The sequence below is a fragment of the Symphalangus syndactylus genome, chromosome 2, assembly GCF_028878055.3.
Source record: "Symphalangus syndactylus isolate Jambi chromosome 2, NHGRI_mSymSyn1-v2.1_pri, whole genome shotgun sequence".
Taxonomy (NCBI): Eukaryota; Metazoa; Chordata; class Mammalia; order Primates; family Hylobatidae; genus Symphalangus; species Symphalangus syndactylus.
This window is the reverse complement of record NC_072424.2, coordinates 34,304,146-34,330,131: the sequence shown is the minus strand read 5'-3', so window position 1 is coordinate 34,330,131 and position 25,986 is coordinate 34,304,146. Positions and strand designations below refer to the sequence as shown.

Genomic DNA, 25,986 nt, shown 5'->3' with positions numbered 1-25,986 from the left:
CTTGGGGGCCAACAAGGAATTTCCTTGGGGAGGTGTGTGGCCTTTGATCTTTGTAGCTATCTATTTAGGAACAAAATGGGAGGCAGTGTTGCCTGACTCAGTTTCCAAGCTTGACTCTTCCCTTTGGCATAGTGAATTTGGAGTCCAGAGATTTTTATTTTCCCTTCATAAGCTGAACAGGAGCCTTTGGTGAGAACGCTCTGGACCGGTCAGTGAGCCATGAGCTCGGGCCACAGACTCTGAAGTAGTGAAGCCTTGGGACGGAGCAGGTGGTGCTTCAAGGTCAGTATTACGGGAGGGAGGTCAAGGCCAGGGTCAGACGTGGAGCCCCGTGGAGGGCGGAGTGGTGACCCCTTCGTTCTGGGGCGGATGACTGAGCATTTAGAACTTTTGTGCGTCTCCCCGTGGGTGTATCCCTTGGCCAGCGATATGCTTTGACACAGCCCCTTAAGATGTTTTAAGGGCTATCCCATAAAGCCGGGAAGGCACAACGGGTGGAGCTGGCGGCCGCCGGGGGCAGGCACTTTTGAGCTAGGGAGGAAGCGGGGGGTGGGAAGGACGCGCGATCTACTTCCGGAATCGCCTGCAAACCTCAGAGGAGCTCGGCCTGCGCTGCGCCACGATGTCCGGGGAGTCAGCCAGGAGCTTGGGAAAGGGTGAGGCCTGCCCGCCGCGAAGAGGGGGTGATCTCGGCGACCCCCGGCGGCATGTTCGAGGCTGCTCCGGGAGCCCAGCTGCCCGGGAGCGCCCCACCGGCGGGGAACGGGTCGGAGCTGCAATGGGACGAGGGGGCGGTGGGATACGGAGGTCTCGACACCTCCCTGGGCCGTAATCGCCTTCGCTTCTGCCGGGCAGGAAGCGCGCCCCCGGGGCCGGTCCCGGAGGGCTCGATCCGCGTCTACAGCATGAGATTCTGCCCGTTTGCTGAGAGGACGCGTCTGGTCCTGAAGGCCAAGGGAATCAGGTGGGCACCCAGGCGGGGGACGCTCCGCGAGCCGTCCGGGAGCTTGCTGCAGGCGGCGGGGTGGGGTGGGGTCTCAGCCCCCTTCCACCCCCTTCCCGCCAGCTTCCTTTACTGCACATTAAACTATTCTCGGCCCTTTGGAAGATAGCAAGTATAGACCATTCCCCTAGGAAAAATAGGCCACAGATTCCAACGATCTAGGACACCTCATTTAGATTAACCAACCATTTAATGGATTAGAAAAGCTGAGGCTCCAGTGATGTTAGTGATTTGCCCGGGTAATAACCGGCAGCAGTTCTTTCAGCTTTGGTAGGTCGCGAATTCCTGGTCCAGAGTCCTTTGGCTTTCGCCCTGCTGTGATTCCCCATTCTTATTCCAGCTTAACTGTTAGTTGTTATTCTGAATGTATTGTTCCCTCCTAGAACAGTAATTTACCCCAGTACAGCAGAGTTTAGACCCTGACCCTCCTAGGGTAGTGCTGAGTTTACTGCACATATTCCTGTGGATTGGGCTGTTGGTTGAGTCAAATAAAGGGAAGTGTCTGTCTAGCTCACCCTTCTGCAGAGCCTGTTTTGAAACTAGCATAGTTTTTGACTTACGGCCTATTCACAGGACATGTGCAATAGTCACTTGGCTTTTCTCTGATACCAAGTATCCATTGGAACCACTTCCCTTCCCATGACCTTTGGATGTCTGTTTAGACATTTATTAGATACCTGTGGTGTGGAAGGCTCTGTGGAAGTTGAAAACAAAACCCCCATTCTTAAGGAATTTTCTGTCTGTGTGCTTAGTGTTTGTGAACTAATTTTAGTCTTCTAAGGGGAGAATCTTTAGGGGTAGGCAATTATTTTCCCTAAAAGAAAGGTAAAATGCATTTAAAAAATACATTTGAAGGGGATTCGTCATTACTTCCCTAAGAAATGCATTTCATTTGGATGAGATTATGATTCTGAACACATAGAATACTTACTATTTAGTAATGTTTCTCAAAAACACTGTCATATTTGCTGTAATAGAACTCTTTTATTGTACTAAGAGAAATCTAATTTAACCGAAATTGAAAAAAGACATTTTTTGGTACTCATTTATTTGAAAAGTCCAAGAGCATGACACAGCTGGATTCAGAGACACAAAGTCCTGGGTTATGTGCTTCACCCTGGACCTTTAGTTTGAAAACAACCCTACCTTATTTACTGGGGCAGTTTTCCAAAGGAACATTGAAACTATCTTCCCCTAATAGTGTGGGGTAGAGGGGAGGAAGAGAGTGGTAACAGCTTCCAGACAGTGCAAACAACAAAGGTCTACTACATTAATAGACCAGTTTTAAGCTTGAGCCCCAGGAGGCTTTTACTGGGAAAGTACTAGATTCTAACCACATGACATGACTTTTTTTTTTTTTTTTTTTTTTTTTTGAGACGGAGTCTAGCTCTTTCACCCAGGCTGGAGTGCAGTGGCGCGATCTCGGCTTACTGCAAACTCCGCCTCCCGGGTTCATGCCATTCTCCTGCCTCAGCCTCTCCGAGTAGCTGGGACTACAGGCGCCTGCCACCACGCCCGGCTAATTTTTTGTATTTTTAGTAGAGACGGGGTTTCACCGTGGTCTGGATCTCCTGACCTCGTGATCCGCCCGCCTCGGCCTCCCAAAGTGCTGGGATTACAAGCGTGAGCCACTGCGCCCGGCCGACGTGACTTAACAAAGCATGGTTTTCTCTAAAAGATGCATCTTCTAACTTGCTGTGGCAGGTGTGTAGACTTGTTGGCTCACAATGCCAGGTTACCAAAATTCATGTGTGTTCTGAGATACTTTTTTTTTTTCTAAATAACAAAAGCCCAGGATCTTTTTGTTTTCATAGTAACAAAAGTTTTTGTTTCATGGTTCAAAAATGTTGATAATTCTTTGGCAAGGAGCCAAATAATTTTTTTTTTTTTTTGCAATGGCTGGTACCTAAGTGTCCAGTATTCTGTCAGCACATGAACCTTTTAAATTACACACACACCTGTGCTCATGTTCAAATCGGATGTTCCTTTGTTTCCATGGGGGATTATGTATTTAAATCCTCAAATGAAATGCTGTTCTAGCTACAGCTGTGGATGGGAAAATAGAAAACAAAACGTATTGGTGTCTATTTTTTTTTAGTAATCTGTTCTATTGAACATTTATTCAGCCTTGACAATCATATGGACCTAGCTCCTTTCTCTTAGTTCCTCTACAGTCTCGGGCAACATACAAGATAGACCTAAATACAATCTGACTATAGCCTGGACTTCACCTGTTTTCTTCCTTTTTGGTTTACTTTGTATGATTTACTCAGACATTTTTTTAAAAATCAGTACATGGAGATTTAATCTGAAAGCTTATTTTGTGGGTGGATTTTTTTTTTTTTTTTTTTTCGAGATAGGGTCTTGCCCTGTCACCCAGGCTGGAATGCAGTGGTGCAATCATGGCTCACTACAACCTCTGCCTCCAGGGCTCAAGCGATCTTCTCACCTCAGCATCCTGAGTAGCTGAGACTACAGGTGAGTACCACCACACTTGGCTAATTTTTATATTTTTTGTAGATATAGGGTTTCATCATGTTGCCCAGGCTGGTCTTGAACTCCTGGGTTTAAGCAATCCGCCCACTGCAGCCTCCCAAAGTTCTGGGATTACAGATGTGAGCTACCAAGCCTGGCCTTGTGGGTGAATTTTAAGGATTCCTTAATATCTTCATAAACACCAAGAAACTTTTTACTCAAATTAGCAAAATAAGTTGAATTTTATGTTGGTTCTCCTATAGTGGATAGTGGACACAATTCAATTAGTTGCCTCATATGATTTATAACTAAGATACCTCTTAGCCATAAATGGAGTATCTTACTGACAATTTTGAAGCATTTCCACAGATTTATTCATTCATTTATATGAAATATTTCAAAACAAAAATATTTACTGAGTCCTTATCTGAAACTTTTTATTTTCTTCAGAGCATTTATATCTATATAGCATTTTGCTCATTTACATGTTTGTTTATTACTATGAACAGATACACAAGATCCCACCTTTCGTGGAGCTTACATTCTAGGAAGATAACAAACTTGTAAATAAGTGAGCAAGGTAATTTCAGATACATATTATCAGTTCAATGAAGAAAGTAAAACATGATAATCATGTAATAGAAGCTGCTCAGCAACTTCAGAGCTATGGTCAGGGAGGGCCTGGGGATGTGTGTTTGACCTAGGAAGACCTGGGAAAAGGCAGGCAGAGGAGGCAGAGGACTATCAGGTGCAAAGACTCTAAGGTGGAAACACATTTGGCAAATTCAAGGAATATAAAAAATGCCAACGTGTAAAAGAAAACATAGGGGAAAAGCTTCATGACACTGGCCTTGGCAATGATTTCCTGGACATGACACCAAAGACCAGGCAACAGGACCAAGAATAAACACATGGGACTACATCAAACAAGCTTCCACACAGCAAAGGAAACGATTAACAGAGCAAAAAGGCAACCTATGGAATAGGAGAAAGTACTTGCAAACGACATACCTGGTAAGGGGTTAATCTCCAAAATACATAAGGAATCTCTACAACTCAACAACAAAAAAACCTGATTTTAACATGGGCTAAGATCTTAAATAGACACTTCTCAGGCTGGGCATGGTAGCTCACGCCTGTAACCCCGAGACGGGGAGATCACCTGAGCCCAGGAGTTCAAGACCAGCCTTGGCAACATGGCAGAATCCTGTCTCTACAAAAAAACTAGCTGGGCGTGGTGGTGCATGCCTGTGGTCCCAACTACTCGGGAGGTAGGAGGATCGCTTTAGCCCAGGAGGTCGAGGCTGCAGTGAGCTGCGATCAAGCCACTGTACTCCGGCCTGGGAGACAGAGTGTCAAAAAAAATTAAAAATTAAAAAAATAGACATTTCTTCAAAGAGGACATAAAAATGGGCAACACATATATGAAAAAGTACTTGTCACTAATCATCAGGAAAATGCAAATCAAAATCACACAATAACCTCACACTTGTCAAGATGACTATAATTAAAAAAGACAAGTGTTAGCAAGGATGTGTAGAAATCAACCCTTGCACACTGTTGGTGGGAATGTAAAATGGTACAGCTGCTATGGAAAACAGTACAGATGTTCTTCAAAAAATTAAAAATAGAACTACCATATGATTCGGCAATCTCACTACTGGGTATATATCCAAATTAAATGAAATCAAGTTCTCAAAGAGATATTAGCACTCTCATGTAGACTGCAGCACTGTTCACAACAGCATAATGTCAATGTCCATCAGCAGATGAATGGATAAAGAAAATGTGGTAATGCTATTCCACCTAAAAAAGAAGGAAATTCTGCAATATGTGACAACATGGATGGACCTTGCAGACATTATGCTAAGTAAAATAAGCCAGATACAGAAAGACAAATACTGCATAATTGTACTTAAAAGGTGTATCGAAAGTAGTCAAATTCATAAAATCAAAAACTAGAATGGAAGGAATCTAGGCAGACTCCTAAATTTGGGGTCTGATCAGCTAAGTAGATGGCAAAGCCAGTGAGAATTTATCCAAACGCACAAAAGTTGTTTTCCTCTCTTCATAGTCTCCTATGTGTCTTTCAGGCATGAAGTCATCAATATCAACCTGAAAAATAAGCCTGAGTGGTTCTTTAAGAAAAATCCCTTTGGTCTGGTGCCAGTTCTGGAAAACAGTCAGGGTCAGCTGATCTACGAGTCTGCCATCACCTGTGAGTACCTGGATGAAGCATACCCAGGGAAGAAGCTGTTGCCGGATGACCCCTATGAGAGAGCTTGCCAGAAGATGATCTTAGAGTTGTTTTCTAAGGTTTGTACGTAAGAACTTTCAGCTCCTATTTGAAAAATCTATTTTTTTAAAGCGAAATCAGTGCTGCCATTTATGGTTCAGTGATTTGGGAGAGAAAAACAAAACAGGAATATGCTTGTCAGCTCTGAGTGTCCTGCAAGTCCTTTCACGATCCAGTTCCTATTTACCTCCAAAATTATCCCTTTTCACTCGTCTCCTGACACTTTATATATGCCAGCCATACTAAACTTTTCTCAGAATTCCCAAATTTGCCCCTTTCTCTCTCAATTCTTGCTGTCAGATTCTTCCCACTTCTCACCGTGCCTGGTTATCTCCACGTCATTTTTCACATGTCTGCTCAGACACTGCTGCCTTTTCAGGAGCTTGGCAGGCTGGTTAGTGCTCTAGCTTCTGAGTTCCCATCCATGTGAACTTTTGCCTGCCTTCTTGCCTGTACTGCACTGGGGCTGTGAGCTCCTTGAGGGTGAGGGCTGTGTTTTGATCACTGTTAGTTCACTGCCTAGTTTTGTGACTGGCTGTGCTACTTTCTTGGGACTCTGAGCAAGTTACTTATTACTTTGCCTCTCTGTTCATCATTGGTAAAATGGATATAGTAATTGTTCCCACCTCATAAGATAAAAATCAGTTAATATAAAACACCTAGAGCGGAGTCTGACACATGGTAACTACTTAGTTCTTGTCCTTATAGCCATAGCGTCAAGCAGTGAGCATCTACTTTGTGTTGGCAATAACTCAGATGACTGAATAAATGGCATTCCTGTAGAAGAACTGTTTGTACCTTACTTACCATCAACATTGTGGATTAGTTCAAACCATTAGTATTAACAAAGAAATAACTAACGGATGCGTGTTTAGACACCAAGAATAGCATGTCTGGTTATATGCCTATAACATTGTCACCTTGGTAGTACGGTCAGTGTATAAAGGATTATCTTTAGAGAAAAAGATGGTTAAAGAAATGCCCTAAGAGAGAGTTATAGGGAAAACAATCTGTTTTAGGAGACATTATAAAGGGAAGCCAATGGGAAAGGAAGAGTGAGTCACCTGGTTAGTAAGATGAGGGTGAAAGAATAGTAGAGGTGGCTCCTGTGAAAGATAATGTAAAGGGAACATGACATTTTCAAGAACAATGTTGGAGAGTTTTACAAAGTAGTAACAAGTTAAAGGCATGCAGCTTCAAGACACAAAGGCATCAATATCAACCAAAAAACATAAGCCTAAGTGGTTCTTTAAGAAAAATCTCTTTGGTCTGGTGCCAGTTCTGGAAAACTTTTTTTAGTATGGCTGGAATATAAGGTGTCAGGAGAAGAGATAAAAGGGGTAACTTTGGAGAGGTAAACAGGAGCTGGATCGTGAAAGGACTTGTAGGACACGTCAGAGAAAATCAGCTTTAAAAGTAAAGCTTTTAGACATGAAGCTTTACTTTCATGTATAAAGCTACTACTTTAAAAAGTAGTCACAAGAGATTCATTGTACTATCTAGAAAGAATATGAGATTTAAAAGTAATGCTGAAGATGCCCACCTTTACTTCCCTGCTTGCTTTTAAAGGAGAGGTGGCTTTATGTACATATGACCCTGCTCTCCTGGCCACAGCCCATCAGAACAGAAATGTACCCCACCCCCACACCTGGGCCAGTTATCTTCTCTCCTGGGAACTTGGAAATGAGACACAGAACTAAGACAGTAAAGGTTAGGACAGCAAAGACAACTAAGCGTTGGGGCTCAAATATAACATTAGAGGCTAGAAAAACCAAAGCCACTTAAGAAATAAATTTTTAGAGTCTTAAAGAATTAAAAGCATTGCAAAGGGACTGAAGTATGGAAAGTAATATGGAGCAAAAATGTAAGGAAAAACAGATGAAAGACCAGGCAGACCCAGATGGAAATGTGGACCAAAGGGCTGCCTGAAAGCCTTCAGTCCCAGTGAAGGCAGGCTGAACTGATGTGGATGGGATTTCACGGGATTCTGTATTTTTACAAGTGCCTGTTTACTTAAACTAGGATGAGTGGACTTCTGTGTCTTGCCATAAAATGATACCAAAGACCAAAGTATTAAAACACATAAACACCATCACGAGCATTAAAGCATCTGATGCTACACCCATCAAGTCTTTAGGTAGTCGGTCCCTTTTGAACAGTCTCCTGGCGTCCTCCCCAACAAAGAAATCAGAAAAATTCTCTTCCCTGGCTCTTTGCAGTTGGGGCCAAGTTTTCTGACCTAGGCTCTTCCTGTCAGACACACACAATAGAGTTCAATTCAGAAACGAGCAAGGTGAGGAAACAGGCTTGGTGGGATATCTGCTTAAGATATTCAGCTCTCCACTGGTTCTGCTGGTGAGAGCGGTGGTGGAGCTTCTGGGCTTCAGCAGTGTGGGTTACAAGATAAAATTCCAGAGTAGAAATGGCATCAGTGCCAGTGGCGTTAGCAGTTATCTCAGACTCTACTTTCTGGCAGCCGCACAAACTGAAGCATCTGGTGCTCAGCTTGCACTGGCAGCAGTGGGTGCTTCCCATTAGGCCATTTCTCAGCATGAATTTGGGATGTTCTGTCTTAATTCCAAGCCTGTTTGTTCAGCCTCCCAATAATTCTATGAGCCACTCAGTCTCCCTTAAAGAAAGTTGTGTTGGCTGGGCGTGGTGGCTCAAGCCTGTAATCCCAGCACTTTGGGAGGCTGAGGCAGATGGATCACCTGAGGTCAGGAGTTTGAGACCAGCCTGGCCAATATGGTGAATCCCCATCTCTACTAAAAATACAAAAATTAGCCAGGCGTGATGGCGCACGCCCATAATCTCAGCTACTAAGGAGGTGGAGACAGGAGAATTGCTTGAGCCTGGGCGGTGGAGGTTGCAGTGAGCTGAGATCGCACCACTGCATTCCAGCCTGGGTGATAGAGCATGACTCCATTTCAAAAAAAAAAAAAAAAAGGAAGGAAAGTTGTTTCTTAAATGTGCCAAAGTAGGTTCTGTTATTTATAATTTATAAAATCCTGACCAACCCAGCATTTTAGGCCACAAAACTGTTCCTAAGACCAGTCCATTACCTCTGTGAGCACAGGAACTTGGTGCGCCCTTGATGTTTCCAGAACACCTTGACACCAGGACTATAAGGGTTCTATCATGTTTTTACGCGAGGGGGGCGATATAGTTAGCTGTAAACTGATAAACTAAGAAAGTATTCTCTGTCTAGGTGCCATCCTTGGTAGGAAGCTTTATTAGAAGCCAAAATAAAGAAGACTATGCTGGCCTAAAAGAAGAATTTCGTAAAGAATTTACCAAGCTAGAGGAGGTAATCATTTCTCCTAGCTATCATCAGAGTAAACAGTAACTGTATCTACCCTCCTTTTCCTCCTATTCTTTTCTTCATATTCCCACTTTCCAAGTCACTTTAAGGTAATTAGGAAAATTCCCCTAAACATTTTTGTTTACAGCAGACTGCCATTATAAAGCAGAAAGCTGTTCTGCTTAAGATATAAATCAAAACACCTAAAAATACTTTGTCATGAGCTTGCTTTTAACATATTCTAACATTAAAATAACAAGGAAAAAGGAAATTGTACCCACATTTCCACAAGTTTTTATGTATCCAGTTTTCCATGCTTGTTTGCAGTCCTTGTCCATATATTTAAAAATTAATGTAGCTCTAATCAGAGCATAGATATCATTCTGTGTCCTGCTTTTTTTCCTGTGTCCTGTGTCCGCTTAGTATTACATACTAAATATTTCCCACCAGAAAAAGTTTACAATGAACAGTACAGACACTTGAGGGAAGCCCAGATGTATTTTACCTTCTTTTGGGGAAAGCGGACATTTGGGCCTTGGAGTCTGTCTCTTGGCCTTGAGATATTTCATTCATGCTAAGCCTGAAGTTTTTACTGACAGAAGATGTCGTTCCTGTCTTTTATGGGAATGCATTTTAACATTTTATCAGTATGACGTTTCCTGTAGGTTTTTCAGAAACCTTTTTTCGTTGTAAAGTTCTCTTCTATTACTAGTTTGCTAATTTTTAAAAAAGTCATAAATGTTGAATTTTATTGAATGCTTTTTCTGCATCTGTTACATCTATTGAAATGTTCATAGAATTTTGTCCTCTTAATCTGGTGAATATGGTGCTATTGACAGATTTTTTTTTTTTAATGTTTAACCATCCTAGCATTCCTAAGATAAAACCTACTTGTTCTCTATGGATTTTTATATGTACTGTAGAATTAGCTAATAAATGATTTTTGTATGTGTGTTCATAAATGAGATTGGCCTATATAGTATCATTATTGGCTTTTGGTATCAAGGATATTCTGACTTCATAAAATGGCTTGGGTAACTAACCTGTTTTTCTAATCTCTGAAACCATTTGGTAGGGACTCGTGGTTTCTTTAAAACATTTGAGCCTGGTGTCTTTAACAGGGATAGATTTTTTATTACAGTTTGATTTCTTTAATGGTAACTGCATTTCTTCTTGAATCAGTATTGGTACTTTATATTTTTCTGCTGAACAGTGTGGGATCTGGAAAGTAAGATGCAGTCCATATTCTTCAGATAATTAGTTTAGTAGTAGACAGAACACAATAGGTAGATATAAGCAATCTAAAATGCATATTATGCATTGAAAAAAACTATGGAGGTTATTTATAAAGGGCAAATTAGTTTGGTGGTTTAAATAGCCAGATAATATTCTCAATCATCCCCTTTGGCAAACCCTGTAACCAATTCGCCTTCTGAAAATTTCAGAAACGTACAATTTGTGTTTCGTTTTCAAATGATTGTCATCTGTTTAGCAGTTAATCCAGTCTATTTCCACTATATTTTGAGTACAAATGCTTTTGCACTTACAGTGGGGTTACATCCAATAAACCCATCATAAATTGAAAATACTGTAAGTGGAAAATGCATTTAATAAACAGCACACTTTAGAGCATTGGTTGTTTACTCTCTTGATGGTGTGGCTGCCTAGCATCAAGAGTATCATACTGCAAATCGACAGCCCAGGAAAAGAGCAAAATTCAAAGTTCAAAGTACAGTTTCTACTGAATGCTTGCTTTTGCACCATCGTAAAGTTGAAAAGAATTTAAATTGAACCATCATAAGCTGCAGACTGTGCATTTTATATTGAAAAGTTAATATTTTTAATTTTTAATGCAGACAAGTACCCAAAGCATAAGAACATAATGCATTTTCACAAAGTGAACACAGCCATGGAACCAGCACCCATATCAACTAACAAAATACTAGTTTGGGCTTTTTTGTACTTTATACAAATGGACTCATATAATGCTCATCTTTTGGGTCTGCCTGTTTTTATTCAATATTAGGTTTGTGGGTTCATCTCTGCTGTGTGTAGTTCTTTCCTGTTCTTTATACAGTGTTCCAAAGTATAGTATATTACAGTTTACCCATTCTACTCTTGATAGTAAACGTCTTCACATTTGGGCTATTACAAATAGTGCTGCAGTGAACATTCACATACATATCTTTTGGTGAACATGTGTCACATTTCCAAGTAGAATTGCTGGGTGATAAAAGAGTATGCATACTCTTAAAACATGGTTGTACCAATTTACACCTCTGTGACAGTGGTTCCATACCCTTGCCAACTTCATCTTGTTCATTATAGGCATTCTCATGGATGTATAGTGTTATTGCATTTTGGTTTTAATTTGCATTTCCCTCATGATTAATGCAGTTGAACACCTTTCCAAATGATAATTGGCCATTTGGGCATCATCTTTTGTGAAGATCAAGTCTTGCTCATTTTTCCAATGGGTCGTTTGCTATTTTTCTTACTGATTCCCAGGAACCCTTTCTATATTCTGAATACCAGTCCTTTGTATTACAAATATGTTGTAATCTGTGACTTGTTTTATTTTTCAATTGTCCAGTTTATGTTGTTGATTGTTTTGCTTCATCCCAGACCAACAGATTCTAAAGCTTAATTAAGCTTTTTGATCAGACAAAAACCCAACTTGGATACATTGGAGTAAAAACTGCTTTTTTCACCTGCTCTACTTATTTCCCTTCAGCATTTCTAGTCAGTCTTACTACATGCACAAGTAAGAAATACTTTTATGCTGTTTAATGTTCAGGTTCTGACTAATAAGAAGACGACCTTCTTTGGTGGCAATTCTATCTCTATGATTGATTACCTCATCTGGCCCTGGTTTGAACGGCTGGAAGCAATGAAGTTAAATGAGTAAGATATTTGAATATTTTGTGCATAATTTAGGGTGACAGTTGGAATAGTATATATTGACCTTTCTTTTTAACAGAAGTTGAAATATTTAATACAACTGGTCTGAATGAGAACAAGCAGACAGGGGAATCTTGGACTATCCTGGGCATGTCATATACCTACACTAACTACTCTCCATCACTGGGATGGGGCAGGGGATTTCTGAGACATGTAGTAAAGTGCTTTAAAATTTACTCCTTCCTTCCTGATTAAAAATCCATAAGGGGAAGGGTATGGTGGCTTACGTCTGTAAGCCCAGCACTTTGGGAGGCCGAGACGGGTGGATCATCTGAGGTCACGAGCTTAGAGACCAGCCTGGCCAATGTGGTGAAACCCCATCTCTACTAAAAATACAAAAATTAGCTGGGCATGGTGGTACATACCTGTAATCTCAGCTACTCGGGAGGCTGAGGCAGGAGAATCACTTGAACCTGGGAGGTGGTTGCAGTGAGCCGAGATCATGTCACTGGACTCCAGCCTGGGCAAGAGCAAGACACTGTATCAAAAAAAAAAAAAAAAAATTCCATAAGGTTGTAAATTTTTCTAAGGATGTTGTTGCAGGATTGTATGACCAGTGTTACCTCCCATTTACCATAAGATTTCCACATTATTTTCCAAATTCTGTTTTGACTTTGGCAGCCATCTTGCCTTACTCCGGCTTCTTGGACGTTAGAGCTATTTGGGGTTACTTTTGGTCATAATCTGGGTGTAGAATAATTAACATGAACATTCCTGATTGTATTCCCTGTTCTTATTTTAATAAATGTCAGTTTCTGTCTTTGGGCAAGTTCTCACATTAACTGAACAAATCGTTTCACTCTAGTCTCATTCCTTTTGTGTAAAAAAGGGACCTCTATAATGTCTTTCAAATTGAATGTTCTATGACATGCATTTTTAAATATTTTTAATGAAATATTTAAGGGAAAAAATGAAACTGTAGAGTAATAATGACATATGGGAGACTCTGTGATGTCATCCTAGTTGACCTAGCTCACACCTTTCATTTTTTCCTCTTCCCACAGGTGTGTAGACCACACTCCAAAACTGAAACTGTGGATGGCAGCCATGAAGGAAGATCCCACAGTCTCAGCCCTGCTTACTAGTGAGAAGGACTGGCAAGGTTTCCTAGAGCTCTACTTACAGAACAGCCCTGAGGCCTGTGACTATGGGCTCTGAAGGGGGCAGGAGTCAGCAATAAAGCTATGATGTTTTCCTTCACTAATATGAATAATAGCATGCTTTTATTTTACCAAGGGTTCAGGTTGCATGGGATCATCTTCTCTGACTGATTTGACATCAACAGCCTAATGGTGGGGTCTCCTTAAGGCCCCCCTACAGAAATGAAAATGCATTTCCTGTCTCAGGATGCTGAAACGACTCTTGAGGGTTCTATCATAGTCCATGCTGAAAACCTCCAAATTATCATCTTTAGCAAAATCTGGACTTGAATCTTTTTTTTTTTTTTTTTTTTTTTGAGATGGAGTTTCACTCTTGTTGACCAGGCTGGAGTGCAATGGCCTGATCTCAGCTCACCACAACCTCCGCCTCCTGAGTTCAAGCGATTCTCATGCCTCAGCCTCCTGAGTAGCTGAGATTACAGGCATGCACCACCACGCCTGGCTAATTTTTTTGTATTTTTAGTAGAGAAGGAGTTTCTCCATGTTGATCAGGCTGGTCTCGAACTCCCGACCTCAGGTGATCCGCGCGCCTCGGCTTCCCAAAGTGGCATGAGCCACCGCAACCGTCCACAATCTAACTTTATAACTGCTCACAGGAAATATTCACTCAGTTACCCTGTTGTGTGATTTCATGAGATGCTCTCTTGTTGCTTGTCTTCTGGTTTCTTAGTTTAGAAGCTTTCAATTCCTCCTTCTTCCATATCCATCATCAACTTAATTTCACATTCTCTCTATTGTTGGCACTGAAGACCAGACACACATTACCCCAAAGCTGGGTGGCTGGGCAGACTCCTATTTGGTCTCCCTATCTTTAACCCCTTCAAATCCTTCCTATCAAATCCCATGCTGGGCACATAGGTGGTGTACCATTTATGTAATTAAATACTGTGTAGGCTGCATCAGTCAATTCCGCCTATAAGGTTGATGAGTAGTAGGTAAGAACCCCACTGAGAAATAGTAATGCCATCTTCCACACATTTCCATAGCCCACTGGGTTTCTCACTATTCAATTTTTATCATCACATCACCACCACGAGAAGGTAGGTCAGAGAGCATCATTTCATTCTACACATGATGCAACTAAGGTCCCGAGGTTAAGTGAGGCCTTAAAGTGCTGGCAGAAAGATCACATCCAGCGCACTGCTCTTAGCATTGGAAATCAGGGCTGTCGGTCCCCTCCAATTGTCCGGTTTCTTGAACTTATTTTTCAAGTTCGCCATTGAGAGAAACCTCCGAATGACTAATTCTTAAATTTAAGGGTGCATAATAATCACCTATGGCTCACCGCTGCATTTCCGATTCAGCAGGCTGGGGTGGGCAGCGAAGTCTGTATTTGAAATGAGCCCCTCAACCGAGGTGACGCAGGCGGTGTGGGGACCGCACCCGGAGGGCGACCTGGAGCCGACTGACTTCACAAAGGCCTCCTGCCGCGCACCTTCAGCGGCCACCAAAGCCCCGGCTGCGGCGGCGGCAGGCCACCGCGCGCCTACCGGAGCCGCTCGGCCCTAGTGCTTTCCAGCGGATTTCCCCTCCGGTGCGGAGCCGGGTGCCGGGGTCCCACAGCCAACCACTACCGCTTCCTCTTTCGTCAGCCACCGGCGCCGGCAGGACTCGCGAATCCCGATCTCCAGGAGCCTGTAAGGCGGCCGCCCATTGGCTCAGCCGCACTGCAGGGCAGGCACTTTCAAAGCTTTGAGGATTGGCTGACGCTCCGAGCGCCGGGGCTAGTTGGCGGGTAGGATCACGTGCGAGGGGCAGGCCCGGTCTAGGCCCCGCCTCCTTGCTGCTGCTGCGCCGCCGCCAATTCTGGTCCGGTTTTCTGAGTTCCCGGAGGTCCCTCGCGGGACGTCTCTCACCGCCACCGGGTGGGTCCGTTCGGCTTGCGTTGTATTTGAAGGGAAAAGGGGTTTGAGGTCAATTCTGTTTCCGGGGGTTTTCACGAATTTCGGGGCCCACAGTAGACTTGCCAGCTTTTAACTTTTGCCTAACACTTTACGAGAACTCCTATTTAACCTTGGCCACTGTTGCATCAAAGAATTTCCCATCCAAAAAAGTGCAGCCTAAGAATAAAGAACAGGTCTTTAAACCGCATACCTTTAATTAAGGTGTTCTCATTTTTTCTGATTTGGCTGGAAACAGGCAGAGACCACCCCAGATAATCAATTCTCAGCCTTGCATGGGACACCACGAGTCCCATGTGTTTACGTCTTTAAGGCACTGGCAAACAGGGGAATTTGGTTTCTGGGAATGTGCTGTCTTCGTGAAAACTATGAAAAGTCTTCCCTGCTGCATTGAAATAATCATAAAAATAATAGTAGCTAATGTTGAACACTTACTAGGTATCAGACACATGCTAAGCATTCATTGTTTCTCATCCAGTTTCTGAATGAAACCTTCGCAAACAATATAATGTACTGGTACTATTAGCTACGAATTACATGTAAGAACACCAGAAAGTTGTCATTTCCCCAAGGTCACCCAGCTAATAAATATTGAAGAGATTCGAATCTAGCCTGAACTCTTACAGTAAGACCGTTCTTGAGATGAATTTATATGTGCTATTTTTCCAGTCGCTTTATCCAACAGCTCTCAGAGAGGATAGTATCTACCGTTTTTTTGAGACGGAGTCTCGCTCTTTTGCCCAGGCTGGATTGCACTGGCGTGATCTCGGCTCACTGCGAGCTCCGCCTCCTGGGTTCATGCCATTCTCCTCCCTCAGCCTCTCAAGTAGCTGGGACTACAGGCGCCCGCCACTGTGCCCGGCTAATTTTTTGTATTTTTAGTAGAGACAGGGTTTCACCGTTTTAGCCAAGATGGTCCCGATCTCCTGACCTCGTGATCCGCCCGCCCCAGCCTCCCAAAGTGCTGGGATTACAGGAGTGAGCCACCGCGCCGGCCTGTATCCACCTTTTTGACCACACCATTATTCCTGGGATTTAACAGGAGTTAATGAGTTAATGTTCCTTTTCCAAACTCAATGATTTTGATTTTACAAATTATTTGACTTTTCCTGATTTCAGGATCTTGACAATTTGCCTTTACTTATTCAAATGTTATACCAAATATTTATTTAAAAAGTTTTTTTTGTTTGATTCCTCAAGTTGTAGAGAGAAATAGGGATAGGCAAGCAGAATCAAGTACTTAAAAAGATAGCCTCATTTGACCCTGATTTCCCAATTGGGAATATGAAATTTTTCCTGAATATAGGCACATTTGAGAATAGAACCTTTTACCTAATTTATCTCACTTTTTGAACTCATTGGACAATAAGGGAACACCCAGTAATATAACATTTCATATAAATTAGGCTTCTAACATATTAAGAGGAATGTACTCCAGTTTCTGCTACTATCAAGAGATGGCATGACAAAAAATTTTGAAAAGTTGCCGAATGCAAACCACAGTTCCTCTTCTCAAAACAAATGCATGTAAATAGAGTGTAAGCTATTTCTTTGGTGGCATTATTTTCCTAGAAGGCTTAAGTCATTAATCACCCATGACCAAAGATCCAAACATTTTCAAAGCAGATCCGATTATATTTCAGGTGGCTGAGAATGGATTTGGAGTAGATTTAATATGGTCTACTTACAAATTGTTTCATGATTGAGTGGGTCAGTATAATAAAGGTATAAACATGAAACAACATAGAAGGAAAGTTTGCAAAGAGGATTTCAAAGAAGTACCTGTTGGGTATTCAAAAGAAAGTAGGGATAAGCTTAAGGTTAAAATCTTTCTAGGGAAAATATAGTGTTCAGAGGTAAGATTAAACACCACATTACTGAAATGGACTCTGCAGCATTCAGCCCATTCAATTGGCATTAAACTGGTAACTGGTAAAATAAGTATTGTGAGTTGAACTTTAATTCTAATATGCTTGGCAAAGCTGAATCACAGTGTGCTTTATCTTTATGGATACAAAATTGGAATGCACTCTGCTATTTAAAGTGTGTTCTTACTCACTAGCATTTGTCATTAACTTGGACGTATACTGAGCTCTTACTATACTATGATGCCCTGGACTATTTGATTCGATACTCACAACTCATAAAGTAGGTATTATTGGCATTCTCATTTTGCAGGTGAGGAAAGTGAAATCCAAAAATGTTAGATAGCTTGCCTAAGTGCCAAAGCTGGGTCTCAAAAAGTCAGCCCATTGGGCTCCAGGGCCTGTTCTGAGAACCTTGACACTAGATTGCTTCCCTTTAGAGGAGAACAGCTTCCATGCCTGTCTTCTAACTCTATCAAATTAACTTGGCGTTTCAGAACTTGATTTCCCACATACAGATATACTTTTCGTGAACATTTCCCAACTCTCAGAGTTAGTTTCTTTTAAAAGGTGGGAATGAAAAAACAAAACTGGGAAAATCTTTCTCTTCTGGCAAAGTAGAAAGGTGGATCGAGAAACCTTTTAATTTACAAATGGAATTCCCAGTTTGGCCGTTGTCCAGAGGCCATGGATGGGCAAACTAAGGCCATTGGGCTAAATCCAACCAATTGTTGGTTTTTTTATAGCTCAATATCTAAGAATGATTTTTTACATTTTTAAAGGGTTGAAAAAAACAACCAGTCACAATGTGATATGTGAAAATTATATGAAATTCACCAAGAGTGAACCCTAATATATTAACTGTGGATGTTGGGTGCTAATATGTCATTGTGGGTTCATTGATTGTACTAAATGTACCTCTCTGATTGGAACACTGATAGTGGAAGAGACTGTGCATGTGCGGGGGCACAAGGTATATGGGAAATGTGTATTTTCTGCTCAATTTTGCTGTGAATCTAAAACTTTTTTTTAAAAAGGCTATTAAAATATATATATGAAGTTCAAATTCAGTGTGTCCATAAATACAGCCACACCCATTTGTTTATCATCGATGGCTGTTTTTACATGACAAGTGTAGAACTAAATAGTTGAGACCAGATGGCCTGAAAAGCCTAAAATAGTTAATATATGTAAAAACATTTGCCAATCATTCAGTTCATGGCATCTGATAAAGACTAAGATACTGGTTGAGATTGTTGCCGCTGGAGTCAAATTTCCAGGGTTCCTAGTCCTCCCTCTTCCACTTACTAGTTGAGAAGTGCTTAACCGTGCTAGTCTCAGTTTACTCATCTTTTAAAGTGAATCAAAATAGAATAGTTATGGGACTTTTTTTTTTTTTTTTTTGAGACGGAGTCTCGTTCTGTCGCCCAGGCTGGAGTGCGGTGGCCCAGTCTCGGCTCACTGCAAGCTCCGCCTCCCGGGTTCACGCCATTCTCCTGCCTCAGCCTCCTGAGTAGCTGAGACTACAGGCGCCCGCTGCCACGCCCGGCTAATTTTTGTGTTTTTAGTAGAGACGGGGTTTCTCCATGTTAGCCAGGATGGCCTCAATCTCCTGACCTCGTGATCCGCCCGCCTCGGCCTCCCAAAGTGCTGGGATTACAGGCATGAGCCACCGCACCCGGCCCAGTTATGGGACTATTTTAAGAATTAACTGGGTCAATACACATGAAGCACCAAATATATATTAGTAATAAGTTATTTTGATTTTGAGATTTTGCAACCCTCTTATGGCCTTTTTTAGGCTATGGATATATTTCTCTCAACTATCTTGAAATCTGCTTTGTTTGTATGAGGGATACATGTGTATGCCCGGAAGTCATCTTATCTACCAGGAGCTCTAAGATGACATGGTTGTGTTTCTTGCTTCTATTTTACCATCCAGTTTGTCCTTCTTGATCAGAATTAGCTCCAAAGTAGTAGAAGTTACCTTGTTATTTTCTCTGTCTTCTTAAATGAAAAGCTGTCAGCGTAGCAAGCCAGGAACCAATATGTCTTCTCCAACACCAGATTTCTTGCTAACATACATGCATTTTATTTTCAGAGAACATTTATTCAAACAGTTTTGCCATTCCCTAATTCTTATAAAATGTTAATACTTTCCATATTATTATCTAAGCTTATTTCACATGAAATCATTGAATGAGAGCAAAAAATGTAGTTGAGTCACTATTCTGAAGATTTGCAAAGATTCTTATTCACTAGCAAAAAATGTTAACACTAGTATTAACCAAGAAGTTCTATATAGACTGGAACTCCAAAGGCCAAACAGTACCCAATTATAAGCTACATAATTAGGCTCTGTCATTTTAATAAAAGATATTTAGATTGAACTATTATTTGTTGAGCAGCCATTATGTGCTATATCTTTTCCTGGACTTAAAATCCTTTCCTCCCAACACTGTTACCAGTTTTAAAGGTCAAGACGAGTCAAGCTTTGGACTTTTAAAGTTCTTCAACCCTACTAGCTGGTCACTTTTGGCAAATAATTTCATTTTTCTGAAGCTGTTTTCTGTTTTGAAAAGTAGGAATAATATGAGTTGCCTGACTGAGCAATTGTAGGAATCAAGGTAATCTATGGAAATAATTTAGTCAGTATGAGTGAGACACAGAAAATATTTTTCTTTCCTTCATGATCTGTTAATCCTACAAAATGCATTTACAAGCAATTCCCACATCAGCTCAATTCTGGAAAATTTAAGGAATTGTTTTTTTACCTGCTGAAGTTCAGGATCTCAGCTTATCAGCATCAGAGCCAAAACCACGTCTATTATCTCACGTAAACAGAAAAGCTGTGCAAGTGGCCCCTATATGGCTGGGCTGTTGGCAGTGTATCCTTAGCAACTAGTAAGAGTGTTCTCAAAAATTAATGCTGGGGAAGAGGGGAGCTCACAAATTGTTCTTGCCTCCAGATATCTTAATTTTATTCATTGCCAGTTTTTCAGAGCTTGGGTAAAATCTCACAAGTAGGGCCAGGACTGGGATGAGGCAACTGAGGCGTCTAGGATGCAAAATGTGAGTTGTCTAGACACCAGAGGTGGCTAGGAGGCACTCACTCTCTGGGGTATGTGAGATTTCAACACCAATGACTTTTTCTTTCCTAGTTGCTGTATCATGAGAATGTTTGGCCTTATTATTTTTTAAAGCTGTACTTATTTACCGAAGAGTGGCCAGTTGTCTTAGTGATGCAAGAGATTCAGAATGGGAAAGAAAAAGTCAGCGTTACCCTAGTCAGTTTTGATTAAACTCCTTTGAAATCCATGTTGGAGTTTAAATGCTCATTCTTGAGGGATTCTTGATGTAGAGGAGGCCCCTCCAAAGCTTTAAGCACATGTCCAGAGCAAGGGGGAGCTTTTCAGGTGTTATTTTGTCTTGTTTTGTTTTTTGCCAGCTCCTACTCTCGGGCTTCCAAATCTGGGGCGATGTCTCCCCAGGTTAAATTACCCTAGCTCCTGCTCCAGATCGCTTCCCCTCTGCCCCGCCGGAGCCCAGTAGTTCAAAAATTAAATTTGGGGCAAGAGGTGCGCGCCAGAGCGCAGCTGTTTCTGGAGCCTGCGGCAGCGGTGGCGAGCCACAGGGCGGCGACCGTGAGCTCCGGGAGCTGCGCAAACACCTGGAGACCATGTCTGAGGATGCGACCAGGACCCTGGGGAAAGGTGAGTGCTCTCCATGGGGTCCGCGATCTGGGGGCGCCGCGTGACAGAAAATGTTGGCTTCGGCGGAGCTGCCTGGCCTTGGCCTGCAGACCGGCGGGGCAGGAAGGGACTTGGAGGGCTCTCCTGAAGAAAAGCCACATGCAGCACTGTCCTCTCTGGGACTTGGGAGTTGGAGCGCCCACAGCCATCTTGGGATCCGGGCAAGGGAGTGAGCTCCTTCCTCACCAGGCTGACTAGCCTCTCCTTTCCCTGTCCCCCTCCATCGCTGCTCTGCAGGAAGCCAGCCCCCAGGGCCAGTCCCGGAGGGGCTGATCCGCATCTACAGCATGAGGTTCTGCCCCTATTCTCACAGGACCCGCCTCGTCCTCAAGGCCAAAGACATCAGGTGAGAAGTGGGAACCCAGAGCCCCCGAGCAAACCCAGCGCCTCACAGGAGCCCGGGAATGTTTAACATCTGGGGCGCCCTGCTCAGATTTTACAAGGGGCTCCCTGTCCCTTTTTTCGGAGGCAAAGTCAACAAATAGCAAAGGGCGAGCTTTTTTTCAGCGGACCTTACTGAAATACGGAGCCCTTTTCTGAGTCACGCCTATGCATGAAACTTCTAGGCCAGCGCAGAGTAATCTGAATGATGGGGCTGGTGAACTGGTTCCCTCCCAGAATGTTTAAGGGCACAGCCAAGGCTACTGAGGCCTCCCCTGACTGCTCCACAGAGGTAGTTCCCCCACCACACCCCAGGCATCTTAGGTCACCTCTGTTTCCTTTCTTTATTGAACTTACTGCATCCAGCATTTTCTTATTTGTTCATCCATCTCCCCTCCCCAGTCCCCTTCACCCATGTGCGTTCTCGAGTGTAGGAACTCTGTCTCTTTTATTCATGAGCTAGGAGAGAGCCTGTCACATAGTGGATGCTCAAAAAACGTCTGTTAAATGAATGAACAAATCTTTCCAAACAATGAAATAGAAGGAATTGCTATCAAGAGGTGTGTCTGGAAGTTTTCAAGACACCTTGAAAACTTGAGAAATGGATACAGATTCTTCCAGAAGGAAGTTTGCAAAACCAGCTCCTGCAGGTCTGGATTTGGAGGGCAGAGCAGCTTTGCTGGGATGTGGACTGCATAATGCAGCTGGGCTCCAAGCTAGAGTGTTGAGAATGTGTCACTCCAGGCTCCCGACTCTTGTCTTGGAGAGTCCATCACAAGGGGGTGACTTCAGAGTTTCAGACTCATGTCAGAGAGATACAGAGACTAATATAGAGATGTTTTAAATGAAATTATGTAAATCCACCTTGTTGAGTATATAGGGCCTGTATTTCCAGATTCTTCCCTTTTGCTCAAATTAAGTTGACCTTAAGGTTACCTGTTTTTTGAGGAAAGTAACAACTGGATGTTTTGCGCATTTGGTGATAAATTATCAGCTTAGGAGCTGATGTATTTCCTTAGGTCAGGGTTTCTCAAACTTGGCACTGTTGACAATTTGGGCCAGATAATTCTTTGTTGGAGAGGTGGGATAGAAGCTGTCCTGTCCATTGCTGGATGTTTAGCAGTATCCTTGGTCTCTACCCATTCAATGACAATAGAGTCCCCCTTCCCTGCCCCCTACCTTCAGTTGTGACAACAAAACAATGTCTCCAGACACTGTGATATGTCCCTTGGGAAGGAGGCCAAAAATCACTTCTAGTTGAGACCCATTGCTCTAGGTTGAGACCCACTGCTTTAGGTCTTGCTATGTGGCCTATGCTGGTCTCGAACTCTTGGGCTCAAGCAGTCCTCCCACCCTGGCCTCTCAAAGTGCTGAGATTACAGGTGTGAGCCACCTCATCCAGCCTCTGCTGTAGGTTTAAGACAATCTCCTAGACTAAGCAATGAATGTTCCCATTTGTTTCCTTTCATCTTTTTAAACGTATGTTCATGCTTCTGGTAACTTTATAGTTATCTAAATAATAATTGTATTATTATGTGAACATTAAATAATAATAGTATTATTTGAACATTTAATAATTAGAAGATTAAAAAGTTATTGCATGCTTATGTGCCAGACACTGTCCTAAACACTTTATACATATTCCCTTACTTGATCATCACCACAGAACCAAGAGATGGATGTAATTATCAGTCCCATTTTATAATTAACAACACTGAGCACAGAGAGGTTAGGAATTTGGTTAAGGTCCCAAACTAGACTGTTTATTCTGATGCCAAAACTTATACTCTTAATTGTTAACATTTACCATATTCTGTTGTGACCTGTTAATACCAGATTTGTATTTTCAAGCTCTAAAATGTACTAAACTCTCTCATGCCATGGTTAAGTGTGTGAGCTCTGAGTCTGTCTGCCTGGCTGTGATCTTGGCTCTACTACATTTTTTTTTCTTTTTCTTTTTCTTTTTTTTTTTTTTGAGATGGTGTTTCTTGCCCAGGCTGGAGTGCAGTGGTGTGATCTCAGCTCACTGCAACCTCCACCTCCCGGGTTCAAGCAATTCTCCTGCCTCAGTCTCCCGAGTAGCTGGGGTTACAGGTGCCCGCCACCATGCCTGGCTAATTTTTTGTATTTTTTAGTAGAGATGGGGTTTTGCCATGTTGGCCAGGCAGGTCTTGAACTCCTGACCTCGGATGATCTGCCCGCCCCAGCCTCCCAAAGTGCTGGGATTACAGGTGTGAGGCACTGTGCCCAGCCAGCTCTACTACTTCTTAGTGGGTGGTATTGGGTGTGAGATTCAACCCCCTGAGTCTTCTTTCCTGTGAGGTGAGCCTACTTCATGGGGAATTATGAGGAACAACTGAGATAAGGCATAGAAAACATCCAACACATCTTACTGCAGGAAGGAAGATGATGATGTTATGTATTTTATACAAAACTTAAACCTTAAAAAACTAATTGCAAATTTTAACTTTTAAGCTGATTGCTTCTGCTTTCAAGAAGAGTGCCTGCCTGCAGATGCCTCTCATTTTTGTTTTGTCTTGTTTTCCTTTTGCTTTTTAAGACATGAAGTGGTCAACATTAACCTGAGAAACAAGCCTGAATGGTACTATACAAAGCACCCTTTTGGCCACATTCCTGTCCTGGAGACCAGCCAGTGTCAACTGATCTATGAATCTGTTATCGCTTGTGAGTACCTGGATGACGCTTATCCAGGAAGGAAGCTGTTTCCATATGACCCTTATGAACGAGCTCGCCAAAAGATGTTATTGGAGCTATTTTGTAAGGTATATTCAATTTAAAAAGCCACTCACACTGTATTTTACTTTGTGTGTCTTTCCCAAACCTCAACCCATTTTAAAGCCAAATCATTGGTGAAACTGTTTTCTTTCGATACCATGTGATCCTCAGGAGATTAGCTAGCATGGAATTAGGGTAGAGCATGGCCACTGATATTAAAGGCTTAACTGCTAGGTGCTTCTCCATTTCAACTGGCAGGCTCAGGAGGTATGGTTATGACATGGCAATGACCATGTGACTTGAAGCAGGAATACTGAAAGAACTGAAAACTGGTGATCCTTAAAGGGAGTATTTCTCCGGCTTCAGGTAAAAAGTAATGGAGTGTGAAGATTATGCATAGAAGGTGATGCTTTTTTATTTTTTGAGACGGAGTCTCGCTCTGTCACCCAGGCTGGAGTGCAGTGGCACCATCTCGGCTCACTGCAACCTCCGCCACCTGGGTTTAAGCAATTCTCCTGCCTCAGCCTCCTGAGTACCTGGGATTACAGGCACATGCCACCACATCCAGCTAATTGTTGTATTTTTAGTAGAGATGGGGTTTCACCATATTGGCCAGGCTGGTCTTGAACTCCTGACCTCAAGTGATCTGCCTGCCTTGGCCTCCCAAAGTGCTAGGATTACAGACGCGAGCCACTGAGCCTGGCCAGTGATGCTCTTTAGAGGCATAAGAGTGCCTGCTGTCCAGGAAATGTGAAGAATAGATAAATGGTGGCAGCTTTGACAATGAAAGAAAAAAGAATGGAGAAATTTTAAGATGATGTCTTTGAAAAGGAATTTTTAAAAACCTCAATGATATTAACAGCTGACATATATCGAGCACTTATGATGTGCCAAGCACTGTCCTAATTACTTTGTAGGAGCTAACTCATTTAATCCAACTGCCCTTTGAAGTGGGTACTGCTATTGTATCCATTTTTCGGATGAGAACACTGAGGCTTAGAGAGGTTGAGTGTCCCATCTAAGAATATATAGCATGGAAGCAGCTGATCAAGTAAGGAGCACTAGAGAAACCCTCCTAAAGCACCCTGTTTTCCCAGGGTACTATAAGAAGTAGATCCCTACTGAGAACCGGAACCACAGAGATAACCTAGTGCCCCTCACAGGGAGCTGGGGGGTCTGATGTGCGTGTTCCCCTGTTAGGCTGGAGTTACAAAGCTTTGCTGCCTTTTCAGGCAGAGCAGGAACTGGAAGTTTCCACAAACTTCTCCACTGAGAACCTGTGTCCTCTGATTAGGTCCCACATTTGACCAAGGAGTGCCTGGTAGCGTTGAGATGTGGGAGAAAATGCACTGATCTGAAGGCAGCCCTGCGTCAAGAATTCAGCAACCTGGAAGAGGTAAAAAAGGGGTCCCTCTCCTGGTCAGCTACAATGGAGGAAGCTAGGCAGGGTCGCTAACCTGGTCACTCTGACACCGGCTTTCACAGGCTTATTCTTTCTGCCTTTGATAAGTCAGACTTCTGATCATCTGATTGCATGTTTGCCCTCCTCTAACCTGGTCTGGAATTATTCTGGAAAATCTGATGAGGAGTTGGGGAGGACATGCCATGAATTGCTTCCTTTCCCAGAGTCACCCCATCTCCCTGAGTAGTTCTGCATGGCTTCTGTAGCTTCTGCCAGTGAGGTCAAGGTCTGTAAAGATTAGGGGTTGTGTTTGGCTGCTGAAGTCTAACTACTGTAAATTCATGTTGTAAGGGTTTACTCTCTCACATAACATTCTTTCTCACATATTATAAGGGTTTATTCTCACACATACGGTGGCTCACACCTGTGATCCTAGCACTTGGGGAGGCTGAAGCGGGAGGATCACTTGAGCCCAGGAGTTTAAGACCAGCCTAGGCAACATAGCAAGACCCCTCCTCTACAAAAATAATTTTAAAAATTAGCCAGGCATAATGATGTATACCTGTAGTCCCAGCTACTTAGGAGGCTGAGGCAGGAGGATTGCTTGAGTCTGGGAGGTCAAAGCTGCAGTGAGCCGTGATTGCACCACTGCACTCTAGCCTGGGCAACAGAGTAAGTAGGACTGACAAAAAAAAAAAAGAAAAGCCAGAGGTAGTCAGTTCAGGCCTATCTTGATGGCTTCTTCATGACGTT

The 25,986-nt window shown here is 42.6% G+C and overlaps 2 protein-coding genes across 6 annotated transcripts in view; both read left to right on the top strand.

Annotated features, from left to right (window-relative positions):
• Positions 1-281: 281 nt before the first annotated feature.
• Positions 282-13,240, top strand: GSTO1 (glutathione S-transferase omega 1). Of its 2 annotated transcripts, XM_055250001.2 has the most exons (6): positions 282-656; positions 856-964; positions 5,572-5,794; positions 8,983-9,081; positions 11,873-11,979; positions 13,041-13,240. In XM_055250001.2, exons 1-6 carry the CDS (start codon positions 623-625, stop codon positions 13,192-13,194), a joined length of 726 nt encoding a protein of 241 aa, XP_055105976.1. In that variant the 5' UTR covers positions 282-622; the 3' UTR covers positions 13,195-13,240. The 2 variants fall into 2 exon arrangements, with proteins under 2 accessions (XP_055105976.1, XP_055105966.1); XM_055249991.2 differs by lacking the exon at positions 8,983-9,081 and having other exon boundaries at positions 508-656.
• A 1,544-nt stretch (positions 13,241-14,784) lies between these two features.
• The window catches only part of GSTO2 (glutathione S-transferase omega 2), a 30,662-nt gene continuing 19,460 nt past the window's right edge, over positions 14,785-25,986 (top strand). For 2 of the 4 annotated variants that reach the window (XM_055249958.2, XM_063628261.1), the window contains exons 1-5: positions 14,851-15,061; positions 20,411-20,675; positions 20,952-21,060; positions 23,656-23,878; positions 25,126-25,227. In XM_055249958.2, coding sequence (XP_055105933.2) covers positions 20,642-20,675; positions 20,952-21,060; positions 23,656-23,878; positions 25,126-25,227 — 468 coding nt within the window. In that variant the 5' untranslated portion in view covers positions 14,851-15,061; positions 20,411-20,641. Of the gene's footprint in view, positions 15,066-20,410; positions 20,676-20,951; positions 21,061-23,655; positions 23,879-25,125; positions 25,228-25,986 lie in introns of all 4 variants that reach the window. The other 2 variants (XM_055249967.2, XM_055249978.2) reach the window with 2 other exon arrangements.